Source organism: Oryctolagus cuniculus, chromosome 20 (assembly GCF_964237555.1).
Source record: "Oryctolagus cuniculus chromosome 20, mOryCun1.1, whole genome shotgun sequence".
In the NCBI taxonomy this organism is placed as follows: Eukaryota; Metazoa; Chordata; class Mammalia; order Lagomorpha; family Leporidae; genus Oryctolagus; species Oryctolagus cuniculus.
Window position 1 is genome coordinate 34,851,763 of NC_091451.1, and position 22,727 is coordinate 34,874,489.

General features: G+C 50.1%; 1 protein-coding gene across 22 annotated transcripts in view; it reads right to left on the reverse strand.

The window, feature by feature from the left end:
* Positions 1 to 22,727, reverse strand: part of FOXN3 (forkhead box N3) — a 462,718-nt gene that overhangs the window by 13,472 nt on the left and 426,519 nt on the right. For 10 of the 22 annotated variants that reach the window (XM_070065510.1, XM_070065508.1, XM_070065509.1 and 7 more), the window contains 2 exons: positions 19,252 to 19,317; positions 9,448 to 9,553 (listed from right to left, as the gene is read on the reverse strand). In XM_070065510.1, the coding sequence (XP_069921611.1) occupies positions 9,448 to 9,553; positions 19,252 to 19,317 (172 nt within the window). The remainder of the gene's footprint in view (positions 1 to 9,447; positions 9,554 to 19,251; positions 19,318 to 22,727) is intronic. The other 12 variants (XM_070065521.1, XM_070065516.1, XM_008271939.4 and 9 more) reach the window with 2 other exon arrangements.

Here is a 22,727-nt window from a genome sequence, read left to right on the forward strand (position 1 = left end):
ATAAATACATCTGAAAAAAAAAAAAAAAAATGGCCGGCGCCACGGCTCAATAGGCTAATTCTCCACCTAGCGGCGCCGGCACACCGGGTTCTAGTCCCGGTCGGGGCGCCGGATTCTGTCCCGGTTGCCCCTCTTCCAGGCCAGCTCTCTGCTATGGCCAGGGAGTGCAGTGGAGGATGGCCCAAGTGCTTGGGCCCTGCACCCTATGGGAGACCAGGAGAAGCACCTGGCTCCTGGCTTCGGATCAGCGCGGTGCACCAGCTGCAGCGCGCTAGCCGTGGCAGCCATTGGAGGGTGAACCAACGGGAAAAGGAAGACCTTTCTCTCTGTCTCTCTCTCTCACTATCCACTCTTCCTGTCAAAAAAAAAAAAAAAAAAAAAGTATTTCAGAAAAAAAGAAAATGATCCAAAAAGGAAAGCCCAAGATGTAAATTAAGTGATCAGGAAAAAAAAGGTAAGTTCTAACTGTGTAACTCAGTAGTAATGAAGTAATGAAGACTAAGGCACTTAACAAAAACAAACAACAAAACCACGAAAGAACCAGAGTGTCAGAAAAACGCAGTATGTCCTCTGAGAGGCAGGGAGAAGTCAAAGCATCCCAAGGGCTCTGTACTGATGAGGTTAAAGATAAAGATTAACTGAAGAGCCTTTTAAAATATTCATGTTGCAAGTACTAACAGCAATACTAAAACAACTGAAACAGAACATCTGACTTCAAAACCATGAGAACAAGAAGAAAAATGGGAGACTCTAGATCAATTTAAAATTATGCTAGACAAGCAAAGTCCCTGGGAACTTTCAGACGTACAGAAATGCCAAATACGACGACAGAAGTGAATGCAAATGTACATGCAAGTGGACCACACATCTTCAGCCAAGAGGTACGGATCACTGGCAGAGATAGAAAAAAAGCCATATGCTGTCTCCACGTGGCGAACCGAAAACAGAAGGACAGAGAAAGGTTCAAAGCAAAAGGAAGGAAGAAGTTGTAGCATGCTGGCACGGTGATACTAAAATGAAATAAGGTGGTTTGAAGGCAAAAATCACTACTAGAGATTGAGAGAGGCATTAAGCATTCATCAAAGTTCAAGTCATCAGGAAGATGTAACAGGTCTAAGCATTCTCCACGAAGTAGCTTCAAAATACACGCATCTGAAATTAAAGAATGACCAAGAGAAGCAGGCAATCCACCTTGTAATGGGAGATTTTAACATGCCACTCTCGGGATTCAATCTGATCAACACACACACAGACACACACACACACACACACACACACACCAGGTTAGCATGGAGAGGATCTGAGCTAACGAACATATATAACATGAGCGAAACAGAAAAGGCATATTCTTTTGATGCACACATGGAATATATTTTTCAAAAAGCAGATTTACAGCTTTTTACCAAGATGGCGCTGAAGGCAAAGAAGGAAGCTCCTGCTCCTCCCAAAGCTGAAGCCAAAGCAAAGGCCAAGGAGGCCAAGGAGGCAGTCCTGAAAGGCACCCACAGTTGCAAAAACAAGCAAAACCACACGCCACCTACGGCACCTCCGCACAGCCCAGACACCCTCGGAGGAGCCCCGGGAGGAGCGAGCTTGTGCTCTGTGTGTCATCAGGTTCCTGCACCACTGAGGCCGCTGTGGAGCAGGGAGAAGACAGCAGCCCCTGGTGCTCACTGTGGATGCCAAGGCCAAGGGGCAGGTGCCGCACTCAGCACCCGGTCAGACCTGGTGCAGGAGGAGGCGCACGTTCCACTGGCTCCCGACTGGGACGCTCTGGGCACTGCCAACAAGACTGGATCATCGAAATGCAGCCCACCGGGTTCATTCTACATGTTTTTCCAACATAAAACAAATTTTGAAAAACCTAGATTTACAATAGCCCAAACAGCCAGCCTCAACAAATTCCAAAGAAGCAGTATTGTTGTAGATAAATTCTCTGACGAAAATGCCCAGAAGTTGATGGTCAGTGTTGAAGGGGTAACTAAAAACAAAAATAAGAAACAGCCACCTTCGCTCTGATTTGGAAATTCAAAGAAAGACACACTTCTAAAAATACTCCCAGGTTAAAGAAGAAACAAAAACGGAAACAGAAAATTCTTAGAACTTAACAATAATGAAAATGAAAGCTACCAAACATGTGGGACGCAAATAAGTAGCAGTCGGAAGAAAATCAGAACCTTAAACTTTTATAGAAAAGGAAGAAATGTTTACGGATCTAATCCAGGCAAAGAAAAATAGCAAAATCAATGAAATGGAGGACAGATGCAATGAAGAGCTAATAAAAAGTTGATTCTTTGGGGGGAAAAACCTATAGCAAGATTAATCAATTCAAAACTAAGTGATTATACAAATGTAATAAGGGACACAAACTGGACATAGCTATAGAAGAGATTTAGAAAGACCATAAGACACATTATGAGTAATTTTATCCCAATATATTTGAAAACTCAGGGGAAGTGGACAAAATCCTAGATTTAACAAAATGAATTCAAAAGGAAATTTAAAAAACACAAGTATCCTATAATCATTACATGCAAAAGCCCTAGACTGTTGCAAGCAAGTTCCGTCAAATGTTAGACAACAGAAAATTTCAGTCTCTATAAAATCTTTTAGAAAATCTAAGGGTAAACACTCCTCAATTCATTGTATGAGGCTAACGGAACTCTGACATTACACCACACCACACACATCACACAGTCTCACACACACACACACACATACATGCACACAGTTTACAACAGCAGGAAAAAAAAAAAAAAAAAAACAAAACTGGACTACATAGAGTAACTCTAACTGAAGACCCCTTTAGGAAAAAAATTACAAAGCTGTATTGAGAGACATTGAAGACTTAAATAAATGGACAGGTTCATAACATATTCTCAGACTGAAAGATGTTGAAGGGAGTAGCAGTAATCCTCTACAAAGTAATCTACAGGTTCAATACAATTCTTGTAAAAAAATCACAATAGGAGGTGTTTTGTTTTTCTTTTTGTCTCAACTCCCTTTTCCTCAATTCATCAAGCTGATTCTAGGTACAGGAGCCAAGAATAGTAAAGCTATTTGAAAAATAACAAGGAGAGAGAATCTGTGCTAAGAGACCTAAGACTTACTGTAAAAGTCTAGTAATTCAATGTGGTGTTGCCGTAAGACAAGACAAATATCAAATGGGATCAAGAATTCCCCAAATAACTATAAATATAAAGAAACCTTATACATATTAGAAATGTCTTTTAAATCAATAGGGAAAGGGGGGGCACCTTAATAAATGATGTTGGGATAACTAACTATCCATCTGGAAAAATATATAAGTGCATTTCTGCCGTACAACTCAACTCTACGTAGATAATAGACTTAAGTAAGAATGAAAAAACCTTAAATCTTCTAGAAAACACAGGAGGAGACTGTATGATTGGAAGGGTTAGGGAGAGATATTTTTAAGATCCCAGATTTCATTAAAAAGATTGATACATGTGATTAATAAGCATGAAAATAAGATGTTCAGTTTATCAACACATACGCACTAAAAAGAATAAAAAGGTCACCCACAGACTCAGAAAATTTACAACACATGGAGTCAGTAAAGGAATAATATCCAAAATATACAGAGAACTCCTACAATGAATGGCAAAAGAGAACCCAACAGAAAAATAAGCAAAATGCTGAATGGATAATCATAAAAGAGTGCTTCGGACAGCTGATTATGTATATGAAAAGCCATCTTTAGTGACAAGGGACACGGAGCGAAAGGCCAGGGTGATGCCATTACCTGCTGTCTGGAACGGGCTCAGTATAAAGGACAACAATGCTACGTGTGCAGAAGACAGGAACTACCACGCTCTGACGGTGGCAGTGTAAGTCAGTACAAGTGGTTTAGGAAACAATTTGGCACTGCCTTGTAGAGAATGTAACACAGCCTCAAACCAACAGTCTCTCTCCTGCACATCTCATGCACCTGGAGATACACAGAGAACTTCCACAGCAACATTTCTTATAATAACCAAGAACTATCAATTACTTAAATGTCTGTTTTTTACCAACTGTGGTACAGTCACATAAAGAAATATTATACAACAGTGAAAATGACTCACTGATGGTTTCATGCAGTAAAACAAACTTGAGTTTTAAAAAAGCAAGTTAGCAGGCTGGTGCTGTGATGCTAAGCAGGTTAATCCTCCGCCTGCAATGCTGGCATCCCACATGGGTGCTGCCGCTTCTAGTCCCAGCTGCTCTACTTCCGATCCACCTCTCTGCTATGGCCTGAGAAAGCAGTAGAAGATGGCCCAAGTTCTTGGGCACCTGCACCCATATGGGAGACCTGGAAGAAGCTCCTGGCTCCTGGCTTCAGCTCATCTCTGGCCACTGCAGTCATTTGGGAAATGAACCAGAGGATGGAACATAGTTCGTTCTCTTTCTCTCTCTCTCTCTCTCTACCTCTCTTTCATTCAAATAAATAAAATAAATCTTAAAAAAACAACAACAACAACAACAAAAACAAAAAACAAAGAACCTGTGTTGCTATAGGACCATGTGGGAACTGCAGCTTTCACTTGAGGTCCTTGGAAAGACAAATAAAAATAGGCAGCTTAAGATGGCGATTAAAAGGAATTTTCTTATAGTCTTCTAACAATCTGCAGTCTAGACTCGTGGTCCAGGCTGTTGGTCATCACTTCTCAAAGCAAATGGCTTTGCCACAAATGTGCACAGTGCTGAAGGTGGCAGGAGAAGTTCAAGCCAAGCCTTGCCTGAGGTTGGGACTCAGCTTCAAGTGCTCAGGGAGGGGACCCGAGGAGGTCTGAGGAGAGCAGGCTGGGAGAACTCCAGTTATCACTATCTTAACATTTATTTATTTCATTTGGAAGGCAGAGAGAAGGAGATCTTCCATCCCTTGGTTCACTCCCCAGATGCCTACTGGGGAGTGACCTGGCTGGGCCAGGTGGAAGCCAGGAAGCCCAGAATTCAACCTGGGTCTCCCAAGTAGGGGCACAGACTCAACTACTTGAGCCATCACAACTGCTGCCTCCCAGGGTGACATTAGCAGGAAAGTGGAGTAGCCGGGACTTGAACTCACACACTCCAAAGTGGGATGTGGGTGTCCCAAGCAGCAACCTAACCACCAAGCCACATGCCCATCCCTTCCACATTGATCATCTATCAAACACTTGCATGAGTCTTCCCATGTGCCCGGCACACAGCTGTGTGTTAATCCTAACAGCCCAGGCTTCCCCGTGAGACGTCCGTGTGCAGGAAGCTTGGTTCCTGAGTTGCAGATGCAAAATTTGCGGGTTCTATTGCTATAGGAAGGGCTCACCTCCATCCACGCTCTCCCAATCCTCAGGCAAACCCTGGCCATTTGATTCCTCTTTGCCAGCACCAAGGGGCCACACTGGGGTACGTGTGTGTGAAAAGGATCCCTAAACCTTAACATCTAGGTGGCCCAGATTCAGGTGAGCTGCTACGGTCACGACCTAGGAGTTCCTAACACTAGGAACTTCAAAAACACGGGGCAGACCAGAAATCACTCTCCCAGGGCTTTAATCGTCTGTTCCATTCCACGGGATCCCTCTAAGGGATTTCATGGGGAAAAGCAGCACAACACACAGAAATCAAGCTTTAAGACAAGGGTGCAATGATTGTGAGGGTGATGTGGCTTGCAGACTCAATGCACAGGCCCATTTCAAATAAGCAGGTTTCCAACTCCTTAAGGATGGGCCAATCTCTGAGGTTATTGAGTAAAGAGTCAACATGGTCAAGTCAATTACACTATTGACAGATACTCTTACAAGGAGATTTCACATCATAATTATATGCAAAGGAACCCAGCAAACACAAGCTGTGTAATGATCAGCTAATAAAAGTAACACTTCATCTATGTCAATAACAGTTTCAGAGTTAAGACAAACAAACATGGCCTTTGCCACTCAGCGGAGGGGAAAAAATATCCCTGAAAGACAAATATTTTCACTTAAGGAAAAGTCACTTAGACTCACACAGAAAACCCGGCACACAAAGGAGAGGAGGAAATTGGTCTTTAGTGGGTGCTAATGACTCCCTCGCTGTCCTCAGCTGAACAGGCTGGGGCAGCAATCCCTGTGCACATTTGAACACCCACAGGCACGCCTGGGTACCGCCACATCCTCTGGCAGTTGGCGTTAAGTGTGGTTCCAGTCCCCTGCTTCCCTTCTGCCCTCAGCTGAATCTGAGTTCACCGGACAAGTGGCTAAATTAAACTTTTTTTTTTTAAGTGAAAACACTGTTTCTCCCCGCTTTTCATGGGTTTTATGCAGATTGTAAATGCCACGTTGCTGTGTTTATGTTCACTTCCAGAGAGCATCTCCCAAGGACAACCTCAGCAACAAGTGTACAGCTCACAGCTTTTCTCCCCTAATCCCCCCCCCCCTTTTTTTTGACAGGCAGAGTGGACAGTGAGAGAGAGAGAGACAGAGAGAAAGGTCTTCCTTTGCTGTTGGTTCACCCTCCAATGGCCACCGCCGCCAGCGCGCTGCGGCTGGTGCGCCGCGCTGATCCGAAGCCAGGAGCCAGGTCCTGGTCTCCCATGTGGGTGCAGGGCCCAAGCACTTGGGCCATCCTTCACTGCACTCCCGGGCCACAGCAGAGAGCTGGCCTGGAAGAGGGGCAACCGGGACAGAATGCGGCGCCCCGACCGGGACTAGAACCCGGTGTGCCGGCGCCGCAGGCGGAGGATTAGCCTAGTGAGCCGCGGCGCCGGCCCCCTAATTCCCTTTATAACTGACATGGCGGCTGCAGGGTCGGGTGCAGCCACTGAGCAAGCTACTGTGTCACTCAACCTCAGATCCCACCCTTCTATTCCCTGTAGGATGTTGGGGCTGGGGCTGGACGGTGCAAGCCACACTTTGCTTCACCACCTGGCTGTGGGCGAGGCTCTCCTAACAGAGAGACTGGGAGACCCTCTTCTGCCTGTGTGTTTCTCATTACCGTGGTGCCCCAGCAATGCGTCTCCACTAAAGGGCATTGCTGTAGTGGCTGCTGAATCCAGGCTGCAGCTGTACCTGCACGCGCGGAGCCAAGTCCCTTACAGCAGGTTCTTCTCTGCAGAGTCAGGATCCAGATCCCCCCCTCTGCAGAGCTCCCCGGGCAAGCATTTCAACCTCTCCCTTTGTCTCCTTGGCTCTACGCATGGTGGCTGCTCCCTGCCACTGCTCCTTCCCTGACACCTGAAGTCCTCTTCCTCCTTTTGGGTACTGGCTAATAACTTCCTACCTGCTTAACATCAGTTCCCTGCTAATGGCCTGGGAAAAGCAGTGGAGGATGGCTCAAGTGTTTGGGCCCCTGCACCCATGTGGGAGACCCAGATGAAGCTCCTGGCTCCTGGCTTTGGCCTGGCCCAGCCCTGGTCATTGCATCCATCTGGAGAGTAAACCAGTGTATGGAAGATCTCTCTCTGTCTCTCCTTCTCTTTTTGTCACCTTTTCAAATAAATAAATAGATCTTATAATGCCTCTAGCGAGTACTAGTCTGTGAAATTTGTGATGATGTACTGCCGAAGGCCAAGCTGGTATCTGCCTGGTTCTTCCCTAAGGAGTGGCTGGACCCACAGAGAGAGCTACCCTTGAAGGCACTCAAAGAATGACAAAGACAGTGAAAACCTGGAAGTCTCTATTGAGAATCTGCTGTGAAAATTCACTGTTGAGCCCAGTGAAAATAGTCTATGGTCAAGAAGTCTTCTCAACCAAAGAGGACAGTTAGGAGGTAACACAGGACAGAGGCGAGGAAAGAATGAAGACAGAAAATGCCTGTCTCCCAAGGGGAGGTGAGGGCGTGGGTATCCCGGCCTCATGGGAGAAGTTACTCACAAATGCAAGTAGTGCTCTAAGAGTAGGTGGGATGACACCAGAGAAGTACAAACAACAACGACGACCCTTCCCAGGTACTGTTGGGAAGCATCCCTGGTCAGTACAAGCGATAAATCATTCTATAATTCATTACCATTCTAACTCCTACCAGTGGCCCTCCTTGTCACACCCCAGGCCGCAAGGTCTGCTCGGAAGACCAGCTAAGATGTCTACTGTGACAGAAGTCCTTTGGTTTTCTGCAAGAGACCCAAGAGCCAGGCTCAGGGAGGGTTTCTGCATGGCTGATTCACACAAGGCAGTGCAACCTTGTGACTCGCCCAGACCCAGCAAAACAGACTTTGTGGGACTGCTTTCCTCTGGGATGTGATAGGCCAGGAAAGGAAAAGGCCTCCTGGTGCACTGGGCTGAAGGCAGGGACAGGCACACAGCTCAGTGAGACAGCGAAGCCCCCCACCCCACACCCTGCACCGTGCCACAGGGGATGAGACCCTCGCCGGCTGAGTGAGCCCAGCCTCCATCTTCAACAAGCACATCACTGAGGACAGAAGGGGACACACAGAGGAATGACAACCAGACAGGTTCGCTCATCAAAGGGCCACCACAGCTGCAGCAGGCCGGTGGGTCCAAAAGAAAGGGAAACGTGTCTGAGGCTGGCTCAGGGGCAAAGGGCACACAGGGACCGCGCGTGTGATGGGTCTAGATGGGCGTGCTGTCTCGCTGGTGCGGGGCGGGGCAAGTTGATCCAGAGGGAACCGTGTGAATAAAATGGCTTGATGCTGGACAGGCCTGCGGAGCAAACTCGAGGGGAGGAAATGCCTGGGGGAGGGACATCAGGTCAGTGTGCTGAGAGCCCATGGCAGGTGCTCTGCAGATCGTCCCAGACGCACATCTGCGGAACCTGGCCTGGTGGTGGCTGGTGGCTGGGAGGGAACCTGGGAGGAAGCCCCACACATGGGTGAGGGCGGGGGTGGGGGGAGGCGGGGGGCGTAGAGCAGATGAGGGCTGACCCTGCCCTGGGGCAGGCGGTGGGGGTGAGGACGCAGGAAAAACACTTCCCGAGGAAGAGCTCCTGTGGTTTGGCAATGACCTGATTCTGCACAGCACGGGAGTGATGCCACCGCTATTTATAGACCGCTTACCAAAGGCCCTGTTCCTCGTGATTCCTGCATTTGGTTTTCCCTGCAAGCTCTCCTCGGAGGCACAGGAGGAGGGAACTGGGGTCCAGCGAGGCCAGACACCAACCCAGAGTCGCAGTCACGGGGCTCAGGGCGAGAGCGGGACCTGCTAGAAACTTCCAGCCCACCCGCCAGGTCCTGCCCCCGCCTCACACGGCCTCCTTAGGACACAGACGCTCCATTCAACGCAGCCCTACCCCTCATTTTCAAAGAAGCCAGGATCACTGATAATCTGATGGCCTGAGAAGGGAAGGCTGGCATTTGGACCGGCTGTTCCGGGTCGGGGTATTACGCTAATGGTCTTTAGTACTCAAACCTGGGTCATTATCTGCCCCAGTTAGACACTGGTTCTCTCCACCCGCTGAAGAGGCCCGTGGGACAGAGCGAGGCCGTCCCACTCGTGCAGGCGGCTCTGGCCAGCGGGCCCCTGCCTTCCTTACCTCATGGCGGCTGTCATTCCAATGGGAGTGATTGGCAGTGGCCGGACAGCAGGAAACAGCCCTCGGCTCAGAACCCGCGCTCCATTCTGCACCACTCCTGGGGGAACTGAAAAAGCAAACGGAGAGAGATACCACACATGGATTCAATTGTGCAGACTCCGCTCCGAGGCAGAAACCCTGGATACACCAGAGAAGGGCCGATAACAGGAGAGAGAAACGTGTACACACAGACACTCACACTCACACAGGAGGACAGAGAGACAGAAACCAAGTTAAGCAGGCAGGACACAAAGATTATTTGGTTGGCCAAGTCAGACCAAGAGCTCACAACCGAGTTACTGATGCCTAGGCTACAAAGTGGAGGGGAGGAAACTGTCAAAAGTGAGCTTCAAAAGTTATTTGCTTGAATTTGTTGAACATAACCTTTTCGCCTCACCTGGATCCCAAGGACATTTCAGAAACACACAGTAGGATAGCAAGTGACCAAACTCAAGCAGTTTCCTTATGCTTTTCTGGTCATGCTGAGAACACCTTTTTGTCCTGAATCCACAGGAGAAAAAAAATATGAAGCCAAAAATACTAGCAAAGCCAACTTTGCCAGCTGCTTCGGTGTCACGCACTCCCACTGTGGTTCCTCCTCACCATGACCTGGGCTGCCTGGGAAACTGGCCCTGCTGAGGGCAGGGAAGGACTGAGTCCGCGTGGATTCCCACAGAGCCCTGCTTCCCTCCCCGCTCCCCTGGAGCAAAGGTCCTGAGAGCTCCCGCTCCCTCCCCCAGGCACACCCATCCCCCTCCCAGCTCCCATTCCCTCCCCCAGGCACACCCATCCCCGGAGCAGCCTGCAAGGGACCTTTCCACACCCCTGAGGCTTCGCTCTGCTCTTGGTCAGAGGAATCCCATCACCTCCCAAACAGCAATTTCATCCCGGTCAGGCCAGTCGCTCCCCTCCTGCTACATCCGCTGACACCCTCCATGTGCCTACACAGCCAGGCAGGAAGTACCACGCGAGAGCACTGCGGGGTTTTAATCTTGGCCTCTCCTGTGTGACCTTGGACAAGGACTTGAATGTCCTTTTCCCTTTGGGGACAGTGTCCTTCTAAGACGCCCCCTGCTGCCACAACCCCAGGACCCCCCAGAGCCCTGTGCCCAAGGCAGCCCTCAAAGTGTTGCACAGAGCAGGGTGGACAGACTGCTTTGGCAAAGACCACTGCAAGGTCTCCCTCTCTAACTCTTTCAAATAAATAAATCTTAAAAAAAGTTACATATTTTGGCCAGCGCCGCGGCTCACTAGGCTAATCCTCCGCCTAGCGGCGCTGGCACACCGGGTTCTAGTCCCGGTCGGGGCGCCGGATTCTGTCCCGGTTGCCCCTCTTCCAGGCCAGCTCTCTGCTGTGGCCAGGGAGTGCAGTGGAGGATGGCCCAGGTGCTTGGGCCCTGCACCCATGGGAGACCAGGAAAAGCACCTGGCTCCTGGCTCCTGCCATCAGATCAGCGCGGTGCGCCGGCCGCAGCGTGCCGGCCGCGGCGGCCATTGGAGGGTGAACCAACAGCAAAGGAAGACCTTTCTCTCTGTCTCTCTCTCTCACTGTCCACTCTGCCTGTCAAAAAAAAAAAAAAAAGTTACATATTTTTAGGACTCTAAGAATACATTCTTGTAAGTATTATTCCAAACCTTTAATCAAAAGGCCTTCATGGACAGTGAATGCCTGCTCTTGAATATCATAATTTTATTGTTTTTAAATATTATTTTTAAGATCACTTTTTCAATTTATATTATAGTCAAAGACTTATTGGCTCCACTAAATAAGGAGCTGAACAAATAAAAGATATCACTTTATAGACTGTTGATTCTTTGGGCATTATTAATAATTTTTTCCATTGTTTTCTGAGTTTGTGGAGGGCTTTTGGTAAAAAACATGGGAGGGGAGATACAATTTAAACTCTTGTCCAAGTCAGACTACTAGCGCAGTCCCATGTTCCAGAACCAGGGCCAGATAGGGAACCCTAACCACTCCAGACTTCAGATAACAGATCCAGCTGTAAGGCAGGAGACTTCGCGAGCATCTTAAAAGCATGGGGCTCTTACAACGTGGGCTGCAGCTGTCATATTTTGCCTAACAGGCTCTCTAAGGAAGAATATCTAACACTTATATTTACTAATTTATATGATCTGATTTCAAGACTTCCTATAAATTTAGAAGTCCCACGGCAGGATGGTATTGGTGTTGGGCATCGAGACCCATGGAATGAAACAGAGCCAGCAGTCCCCGACGTGCGATCAGCTGATTTTTGCTGAAGGTACCAAGACAAAGCCCAGAGGGAACGCAGAACCCCTGAACACCCAGAGATCCACCTGGACCCTTACCTCACACCTCATTCAAAAAGTGCAAGTGCACCACAGACCCAAATATAAGCAAATGTAAGAGAAAGATGAAATTGTGGGAAGAAAACAGCAGAGGAACGTACCAATCATCCTAAGGCTAGACACAGACCAAAGGCCCACAGCAGGGAGTCTGCAGACAGGTGCCCCGTCTCTCTGTATTTCTGGTTTGCCTGTCTTGGGGATGGCGGCAGAGGGTGTCGGTTGTTTTGCTGGACGGTGCTCACCTAGCCACGACAGATGACCTCGGGTTCCTCTATTCCTGACCTATCTGTGGCTAGGGAGCCCATGTAGAGCAGCACATGAATTTGATGTAATGGACCATGATGATAGATAACCGACACAGTAAAGATATACACAGCTATCATCCTTGTCAGTAAAAATAATCACAGTTCTATATGTCGATTATATCAATTAACTAACTGAAATTTTACCAAGTACCTGCCCATGTACTAGGTGATCGGGACACTGAATAACTACAGTGGAGCAAGGGAGACTTAACCAAGGCAGTGGAAATATTCTACGGAAATCGCCGGGGAGGGAACCTATGTGCATGAAATATGAAGACACTTAATCCAAACCTAGGGGCACCTGGGCAGGCTTCCTGTAGGAAGTGCCATCTAAGTTGGAAATCAGAGGCAGAGGAAGCACACACAAAGATCTGAAGTGACTAAAAACAAATGCATAAGGAACAAAAATGGTGTTTTTCTCCAGTGTGTCATCCTAGCCGGAATGATATGCATTTGGACTTTGTACCATGGGTATTGGGAAAAGTATAAAGGAAGGAAGGAAGTGGCCTATAGTACAGGGGCTGAACATGTGACTCTGGGGTCCGACCAACCCCGGTCTCTGTGCCATCGCTGTCAATCACTGACTGTCACCCTGTGCAAGCTACTTAAACCCCTGAGTAAGATGAGGGCAAAAAATATTCCTCTCGCAGGGTATCTGGAGATACAACTGAGTAATACAGGAACTGACAGTCAGAAAATTTATGTCATCAAGGTCACCATCATCATCATCATCTCAACCCGACCGCCATCTACACAGGAAGCCAAGGCGGCCTACGTTTCTCCATTTCAGATGAGCCGAAAACCCGCAAGCAGAGAATGAAACAAAACCCAGGGCACGACGGAGGAGCTCAGCTGTCTTCCTGGGGCCAAGCTGGCTGCAAGAGCAGCAGTGATGGTGCGGCTGTTCCCCTCGTGCCCGTTATGTTAGTGTCACCCTGCGGTGGAAACATCCCCAACATCTCCAGCCGGACAAAGACGACGGAGCCTGGAACGGGAGGGGAGAAGCGGGAGTCATGGAGCCCTCGTTCTGCTGAGCGCTGGCCTGGACACTGGGTCATCGGCCAAAGCAGCCCCAGGCCTCAAAGGCCCAGAGCCTGTGGGCACCAGGGACTCGCCAGCAGAAGGCAAACAGGAAAGCAAACCTGTCGTCTCTAAGTCCCTGTAGGAGGCCAGGGGCTCTGCGTGCTCCTTGTCTCCCTGAAAGCCCGGAGGAGACTAAGGAGGCCCTGAGCGACGGGGCCTCCACTCCAAGTTCGGACCCAGCACTGGCTCTGTGGCCTTGGGCGAGTGCCTTGGCCTCTCTGTGCCGCAGGCTTGTCACTGGGAAAGCAGGCGTAAGCAGACTTCATGGGATTGCTGTGCAGACTGAATAGAGGCCTCTTAGGTCAGCACTGGCCCATCGTCATCATTTTCCCCTTCCTCCTCCCGCCACCGTCCCATGTCGCCCCTCTTTCTTAATTATCCCCAAGGCACCAGGCTCACTGGGGTCAGGACCAGGGAGGGTTTTCTCAGTCCATTATGTTAACTCTGCATTCACCCACCAAAGCATCCTTCTGATGAATGAACTTTTTTCATTTCAAAGAGAGCCTCGCGGACAAAGCTATCTGCAGCATTACCACGCTTCCCCGATCTGCTTCCCGACCCTCGCCAGGCTTCTGGCTCAAACGAGCTGCCACGGAGGCCGCTCTGCCAACGCCGGCACTTCTCAGCCCTCGCCCCTGGCAGCGCATCTGCCCAGGCGATGGCGGGTGTGCTCCTGTTCGTTCACTGGCTGCCAGAAGCCAGCTGGGACACTTGGCTGGTCCCCCATCTTCTCTCCTTTCTGTCCCCACCCCCAGGTGTCAGAGAAACGCAGCACAGCTAGTGTGGAGCGGCCATGCCGGAGAAAGGCGCGCCGGGTCCGTGATGCGCTGCTTTGGGGACTGCAGGGCTTGGCAGGAACGGGAGTGGTTCTACAGCTCTGCCAGCATCAGCACACCCAGTGTTTCCCTCCCTTTTGTTCTATTTCCCTCCAAGTGCATCAAGACCAGTACCACTGCGGCTAATCCACCTGACCCACAGCACTGAAATGCACCCAGGCTCCACTCGGGGCACTGACAGAAGAGGAAAATGGACACTTCCAGCGTGGACTTGCGGCTCTCACCGGGAGAGACGCAGGCCGCCAGCACCATCCTGCTCTGCGTGCGACACGCGCTGACTACGCTTCCTCTATAAGAGAGAAGGCAGCCGTCTGAGTCTTGGGTTGCTGGGATCTTGCTCGGATAAGATGCCAGCCCGGTTCTCTGAAATTGAAAGCTCCAAACTTTCTGATTTGAACTAACAAGAAAGCAACACTCACACTAACACCAGAGCCAAATGAAGCAGCGCCACTCACTGGCTCACGGTGCACGCTGTGATCTCATGTGATAACGCCATCTTGGGAACCTTAAAAAGAGTCCAAGGCACAAGACGAACTTCCCTGCCCACTACGTCGTCCCTCAGCATTTCCCCAGCTTTGCTCTCCACGCTTAGCTTCCTTGAGGTTTCAACTTCTAAAATTAACCTGAGCTCCTACGGCTGCCTTTGGAGGGCAGCCCTGGCTAACTCTCTCCGAGGCCATAAGCTGAGCAGCAGGTGATTCCGATAATCCTTCCCCTTCCTAAAGTCAGCCTTTCCACCTGCTTCCTTGGAAGCAGACTGGGGAGGGGGCTGGCATGGGCGCACACGGCCCGTTTCCTGGTTGCCTTTCTCCTGCCGTGCCTGGTGCGCCTGGTGCGTCTGATTCTCACATAGCCCAGTTCCAGGCAGGGTGTGGAACGCCTCCTCCGCCCCTTCCTTCCACTGTGTTGTTTTGTTTATTATTGAGAGCTGTCTCTGGGAATGTTCCAACCAGGGATTACATAAGCCTTTGAAGATGAGTAATGGTGATCCGGCTTCTCCCGACTTCACAACAGTTCCTCCACGGGGGTTCAAGATGACTCACAGGGCTTGTCGAAGGGGCCCTGCAAAGCAGGTGCTTACGGGGATCCCAGAAGCTGACGCTAAGCTACAGGGTCACTCTTTTTGGGAGGGTGGGGCGGGTGGATGATTGACCAGAGGTGAATTCAGGAGACAGTGCACTGGCCAGGTCCTGTGTGGACTGTTCTGGAAGCAGCATGCCATGGACTGGGGAGACCCAATGGCTTTTGTAGAATGTCTCCCCACTGCAAACTGGCCAAGTCTGAAAAGGCTAATGTCACCTGCACTGTGCGAGGTGCTGGGGGGGACCAAACACTGCAGCCTGGGGTTTGTACCATGTGCACGCTGCTGCCTTGTTGAAAGTGAAGCATGGGGACCGGTGCTGTGGCGTAGCGGGTAAAGCTGCTGCCTGCAGTGCCGGCATGCCATATGGGCACCGGTTCGAGTCCCGGCTGCTCCACTTCCGATCCAGCCCTCTGCTGTGGCCTGGGAAGGCAGCGGAGGATGGCCCAGGTGCTTGGGCCCCTGCACCCACGTGGGAGACCTGGAAGCAGCTTCTGGCTGCTGGCTTCAGATCAGCTCAGCTTCGGCCATTGCAGCCATCTGGGAAGTGAATCAGTGGATTGAAGACCTTTCCCTCTTTCTCTGCCTCTACCTCTTTGTAATTCTGCCTTTCAATAAATAAATCTAAAAAAAAAAGAAAGTGAAGCAGTGACTAGGATGACTGCAGTCTTAGTAATGCAGGGTGTGCAAGGCTCCTCTGGGGTCGTACGGAGCCCTCAAGAGGCCAGCACAGATCAAAAACATTTGTGTGTGTGTGTGTGTGTGTGTGTGTGTGAGAGAGAGAGAGAGAGAGGGGCAAAGAGATTCACCAGTTGCTGATTCAGTCCCCAAATGCCCCCTAACAGCTGGGGCTGGGTGGGGCTGAAGCCAGGAGCTGAGACCTCAATCCAGGTGTCCCATGTGGGTGGCAGGGACCCAAGTACTTGAGTCATCAGCAGCTGCCTCCCAGGGTGCACCCTGGCAGGAAGCTGGAGTCAGAAGTGGAGCCAGGACATGAATGCAGGCACTCCGGTATGGGATGTAGATGTCCCAAGAAGCATCTTATGCCTGCCCCTCGCCAGTTTTTGTATGACATAGTCAGCCTCATGGCCGGGCCTGTAGCCAGCGTCTTGGTCCTGAGCTAAGTCTGCCGGCAATGAACAAGAGAAGGTAGAGAGGAACAGGCTTCAGTGGTGCCCATCTGGCGACCTGAAGCATAGTGGCTATGAAGGAAAAGGCGTTCAAGCCACCAGGCTGGCCTCCAACAGCTGGGACTAGGTTGGTAGCCAGTCCTCAAACCAGGTATCTGGCAGCCCAGGAAGTGAACACTTGGGGCTGTTAATAGTCCCATATGAGGCAGCTCTACAAACGGCCTGGCCACACCACCAGCCCTAGGAGAGGACAGGCAGCAGGCAGGACATATATTGCACTCGGAAGCCATGCTCAGCACGTGTGGGCAGCAACAGGACCCTGGCACCTGCAGAAGGCCTGTATGTATCCACACCAGGACACACACACAAGCACCACCTCACACCATTGCTGTAGCTGGCTGACTGTGGCCTTTAAACACTTTTGCCCAGGAATCACCTTTCACTTTTTCCAGGTCTTGGACAAAGCTAGCAGGGCAAGGGATGGTGGCTACATTTTAGGTCTGTAACGCTTCTCCCTTAAGAAGGCAAGGAGGTACTGCCTTGAATCCCAAAGCCAGAGATACACAATGTGAGATGGAGGGAGAACCAAGAAAGAGCCAGCCGAAAGCAGGGACTGGCTGCTAGAGACAGATACCGGCAGCTGTGTTTCTGAGTAGGTCAAGGATGGGCCAAGTGCACAGAGCAGACGCTCAATGCATCTTCATTCCTTTCCAGTGTTAAGGCACCTTACAAACTGCCTGTTGACTATGCTTGCACTTGACCTCCAGGGGGCACTGCACAAGGGCTGGAAGTCACATGGGACAGTGCATCTCCCCTCCCTTGACACTGACTGCTCTGCTGTTCCTGCTCAGATAGAGTCGAGATAGAGTCGAGGAGTTCGGTTAGCCATGAGAACATCAACCCAAGCAACCTGTCACCCAAACAGGAGAAGCCTTTCCCTTTTCTACTCGTGGCCAAGAATCCAGCAACAATGCGACTGGTAAGGAAGCGCGGGGATCTGTGCATGATCGGTCACTCCCCTTGGCTTTGCCATGATCTTCATTTTCCATTCCTAACCCCAGCAGCCAGTTCATCAGAAGTATTTTCTGAGCTAAGGATCACTGTGCACAGTGGCTAGGGGCTAAGGGAGGTGACTGCACCCTGCTCGGCTCTGAGGAAATCAGTTCATTTCCACGATCGTGGGTCATACAATGTGATTTTAGAAACCATTGCAGCCTGCAGCTTGATGACAATCTGTTCCGTTCTTTTCTGCGATGCCATCTGAAACTCAAAACATCACGTACAAGGCAGCTTCTTAGGGGGCCATTGTTAGGGTGCAGCAGGTTAAGCTACCACCTGCAACACCAACGTCCCATATGAGCACCGGTTCAAGTCCTGGCTGCTCCACTGCTGATCCAGCTCCCTGCTAATGCACCTGGGAAAATAGCAGAAGATGTCCTGAGTACTCAGGCCCCAGCCACCCACGTGGGAAACCCAGATGAAGCTCCTGGTTCCTGGCTTCCACCTGGCCCAGCCTTGGCCATTGTGGCCATTTGGGGAGTGAATCAGTGGATGGAAGCTCTCTCTCTGTCTTTAACTTCGTCTTTCAAACATAATAATCTTAAAAAAGAAGCGGGGAGGGGGGCACCTTCCAGGTTAACTCTAGTGACAGGTCTTTACCAAGTACACATCCGCTTAGCAGCAGTGTTTGCTGTGGGTCACCCAACACTTCAACAGCTGCCAACCTGAGTTGAGCAAAGAATGAGACTTCTGCATTGTTAGGAGCAGGCAACAGCTGTGCCAGGCAAGGGATCAGGTCACCCTGAGGATGCTCAGCTACACCTCCTGGGAGTTATAAAAAAAGGAGGAAATGAAGATTGAGTCGCATTCCCTACAGCTATCAGGAAAGCTGGGACAAGTACAGGGCCACGGGGGAAGGTCTAGTACTTCCCATCAGTGCAACGTGGTACCTGTGGGGAGTTACAGTCCTGTGGGGAACCACGTGGGGACTTCCCTTTGGTCTGGTGGCCATGTGGCACACAGAGAACTGGGAACCAATCGGAGCTCCAAGTCCAGACACAGGAATGAAATAGGGAGGTGTCAGTTCCCGGCAGTGTCATGTGGGGCCTGCGGCTCCCTGTTACCACCTACTCACAGGGTCTTTCATCACAAACAGGCTGAAACGCAGCAACAACCTCCAACAAGCTGAGCAGATCCTGATGCACCTTTTAGATGTCTAACAGCGTCCTGACCAGGTGTGGGGCGTGGGAAGAAGTGCGGCTGGGAGGAGGGACAGACACCTGCACGTACGGTCATTTGTTTTTGTTTTTATCCCTGGGGAGGGAACTGTTCTAAAATCACAGACTAGTTCTAGAGATGGGAAAAAGCTTTAGGGATGGACAGAAGAGAAGTCCAAGGAACAAGAGGCGTCTCTGCTCAATGGTCAAGAGCAGGTGAAGCCAAGAGCCCAGCTCGGCGAAACCAGTCCTGCATTGCATGGGAGGCTGGGTGGAGACGTCAGAAGGAGATACGATGGCTCTACTTCAAGGCTCCGCCAAGCTCAGGCAGGCAAGACTTCCCTCTCTAACATGGCAGCCTGGTTTTAATGAGGTCCCAGAAGGGAAGGGTGTTGCTAAAAATGGGTTCTGCTCATCTCCATCCTGGCTACGCTGGCCTCATGTAACCTCTTCCAGCAGAGACGACAAACTCACAGAAACAATTCCTGCGGGAGAAAGACACTCTCCCCTGGCACTCGCTCTAGGGTTTGCTTCTCTTGCCCCAAGTCTTCAGTCCTGACATTAGCACAGCTTCTCATCTGGGAAGTATACCTAGGCATGCATTCATACATATGCATGGGGAAAGGCAACACGCATACGCATGTGGTCATGTACTTATGTGGGGTTTAAAGTGATGCTACGAGGGCAGGTCTACTTTAGCATGAGTTCTTCCTAGGGCCTGTTATATAAATGAGAAGGTTAAGTTCACAGTCTATGGTGCTGTAGGCTATAGAAATATCTACTCACAACCTGCTTGTATCTCAGGGGAAGTATTCAAAAGCATCATGGCACTGGCAGCATCAATGTCAGGATCTGGAAAAATCAACCAATAAATAACATTATTTACAACGGGGCTGGTGTGTGTGTGCACGCATGTGTGTATGTCCCCTGCCAGTTACAGTTTATGAATTTGACAGAGAAGAAAAGGATTCCAGGAACTACATGGCCTATCCCAAAAGTGACTTTCTTCCCATCTGGATGTGAGTAGGAGAAAAGGTATTCCAGAGTGAGGATTAAAGAGCACGTTTATTAAGTGTTTCAGCGGAGGAGCTTGGTCTCTTCTCATTGGGTTAGTTTCGTAATTTGCACTGTATGTTCCGAAGTTGCTGATCTATGCACCCCTACAGTGTTAATCCTGGGGTGGCGTGGGAGACCCAGTGACAATAGCTCAGCCACAGGAATTTTTAATGAAATGGGGAGAGCTCACAGCATCGAGAGAAAGCATTAAACACACTGCATCTCGTGAGATACAAGCAAGACATTTGGTCATTTCCATTTGTCAGCAGAATGTCAAGTGTATTTTATGAGGCTATGTGCGTGCACAGCAGTGGTGGAGGTGGCAAAGGCATTAAAAAAAAAAGAAAACCACTTGAAATATAAAGAAAAAATTAAAGTTCTGATGTTCAGGGCACAGTGTTTGCTTGCATATCTATTATTGGTTTTCTTAAGGGCTAAATAAAAAAAAATACTCATCACTTCATTGCTATTAATTCTTAAATGGTTTCTGAATCCTTACTGATCCACCGGTTGACAGATGGCAGGTTACACAGAGACAGAGAAAAATATTATCCTTTGATAACTAAATTCATTTTCCTCTGAGAAACAGCAGCTCTGCTCTATGGAAATGAAGGTCACCATGGCAACAGTAAACAACCCCCAAGAATGGTCACTGAATAGGCTGAAAAGAACATCTGCCCCAGCACAGCGGCCCAGCTGCCCTGGGGCGAAATTCGCTAATAGCGCGGTGATGCCGCGTGACAGAGGCTGCCGCCTGTGCCCTGTCCAAATAAACCAAGTGTGCAATTGAAGTCGACATGAAAACGCCTGCCCGTGCAGAGGACCGCCTCGCGTCCGCTAAGGCCGACGACCAACGATGGGAGGGTAGCGGAGTGGGGCTCCCACTTCTCAGGTTCTATACAAATTATACACCCAAGAATTCAATTTACAACTAATGGCTCCATGGCACTTTATTCGGGGTATTATGGGAGAAAATTACCTTTTTTTTTTAACTGTTTAAAAAAGTGCATTTTTCATACTCTACACGCGCAGCTTCGTTCCAAGGGAGTTAGGTGATGTGGTGGAAAGGCCCACAATGAATGATTAGGGATGGTGCTGGCTCGAGACGACAAAGTCACCACCACAACACATTCTACAAAGTGCTAAAGGAACTTCGCTCCGCCTGCTGTTTCTCTGTGTTTTGCCTGCAGGAGACCTGTTATTACACTCCACAATGGAATAAGAGTTTATTTTAATAAGTGCATTGTAGGAGAAACAGGTAAATTGACTTATTTGGCAACTCCTAGGGTGAAATTCCTGCAACAGGCATCGCTCCCCACTGACACTAGAAGATATTATATACTAGTCGCATGATGAACTGGCAACCTGCAGGCTCGGCTCGTAGGCTTCTCTCTCTCCGTGCACCCTGGCTCTGCCCAGTGGGGGGCAGGACTCAGTGCACTGCAGGCACCCACAAGCAGTGGAAGACAGGTCGTTCCTACCAGGTGCTGTGGGGGTCTTAGAGGCTGCCCCCTCCCAGTGCCCCTTCCAGTCAAGAGTGTTTTCCCTTCTCAGGGAGAAGCCAAGAAAACAAGCTGTCTTTTCTCTCCAGTAAAGGTTGCTTGCCATCTTAACGCGAAAGCTACAGGTGACCTTGCACCGGGCTGGCTAGACAGACCAGCCTCTCCTGGTGACTTCGGTGATGAGTGACCAGGAGGATCCCTGGAGTAGGAGGAAGCCCAGGAGAAGTCAGGAGTCTTTTCCTTTTTGCCAGAAAATGAAAGAAAGTAGTTCCAGATTCTTTAAACACCCATTGAATCTCAAGAGGGGTCTGAGGGCCACAGATACCGGGGAAGAAAAAGGTGGAGGGAGAGAACCAGCAACACTCACACGAATGCAGGAGAATTTCAGCAGGACAGCCCCAAGGTGCAGTGGGGGGGGGGGGGGGGCTTCGGAACACACAGCGTCCTCCCGCAATGTCCAGCCCATGCCGGACCAAGCCAGACCCATAAACCAGGCGCGTCTTCCCTTCTAACCAGATCTGCCACACCTGACGCCGGCTCACAGAAACACCGTGATGCGCTCAGTGATGCACGGGCACTTGGGGTGGGTGCATACCCAGAGGTACCATGATCTCAACCACAGTGCACCCCACAGCCCGTGCCCATTCTTGAAAGGTGCGTTCCTGAATGAGCAGCGCCGGGGGTGGAATGGAATGGAAGACAAGGTATCAAGGGATGGGGTTTTCTCCTCTTGAAGTCTTGGCAAGAAAAAAAAAAGGCAGACCCAAGAACTGCAAACAGAATGAGAAAGTGTGAAACATAGTTATGCGCTTACGGACACGGGCCCCTACTCTGCCAGCCTTTCCCTGGAGATACAGAGGTGGCATCCTTTTAAAAACCAATTGTAGGGGCCGACGCAGCGGCTTACTAGGCTAATCCTCCACCTTGCGGCGCCGGCACATCGGGTTCTAATCCCGGTCGGAGCGCCGGATTCTGTCCCGGTTGCCCCTCTTCCAGGCCAGCTCTCTGCTGTGGCCCGGGAGTGCAGTGGAGGATGGCCCAAGTGCTTGGGCCCTGCACCCCATGGGAGACCAGGAGAAGCACCTGGCTCCTGGCTCCTGGCTTCGGATCAGCGCAGTGCGCCGGCCGCAGCGCGCCGGCCGTGGTGGCCATTGGAGGGTGAACCAACGGCAAAGGAAGACCTTTCTCTCTGTCTCTCTCTCTCACTGTCCACTCTGCCTGTCAAAAAAAAAAAAAAAAAATCAATTGTAGGGGTGGGCGTTGTGGTGCAGCAGGCTACATAGCAGCATGCCGGTTCAAGTCCCAGCACCTCCGCTTCTGATCCAGCCACGCACACGGGAGACCAGGATGGAGTTCCTGGCTCCTGGCTTTGGCCTGGTTGAGCCCTGGAGGTCACAGTCATTTGCAGAGTGAACCAGAAGATGCAAGAGCTCTCTCTCTCCCTCACTCTGTCTTTCAAATAAATAAATGTTTTTAAAAACATCAATTTTATTAGAGGGGTGATTTATGTAGAAGAAAACACACCCATGTTAAGTGAGTTCTGATGAATTTACACCACCATAATCGATAAAGAACACAACCACGACACAGACGTCCATCACCCCAGTGTTTCCTTGTACCCCTTTGCCCTGGGCAATGGCTGATTTGCTTTCTGGTCTCCAATCCAGATGTGGCATCAGTACTTCGTTTCCTGTTGCCATTGTT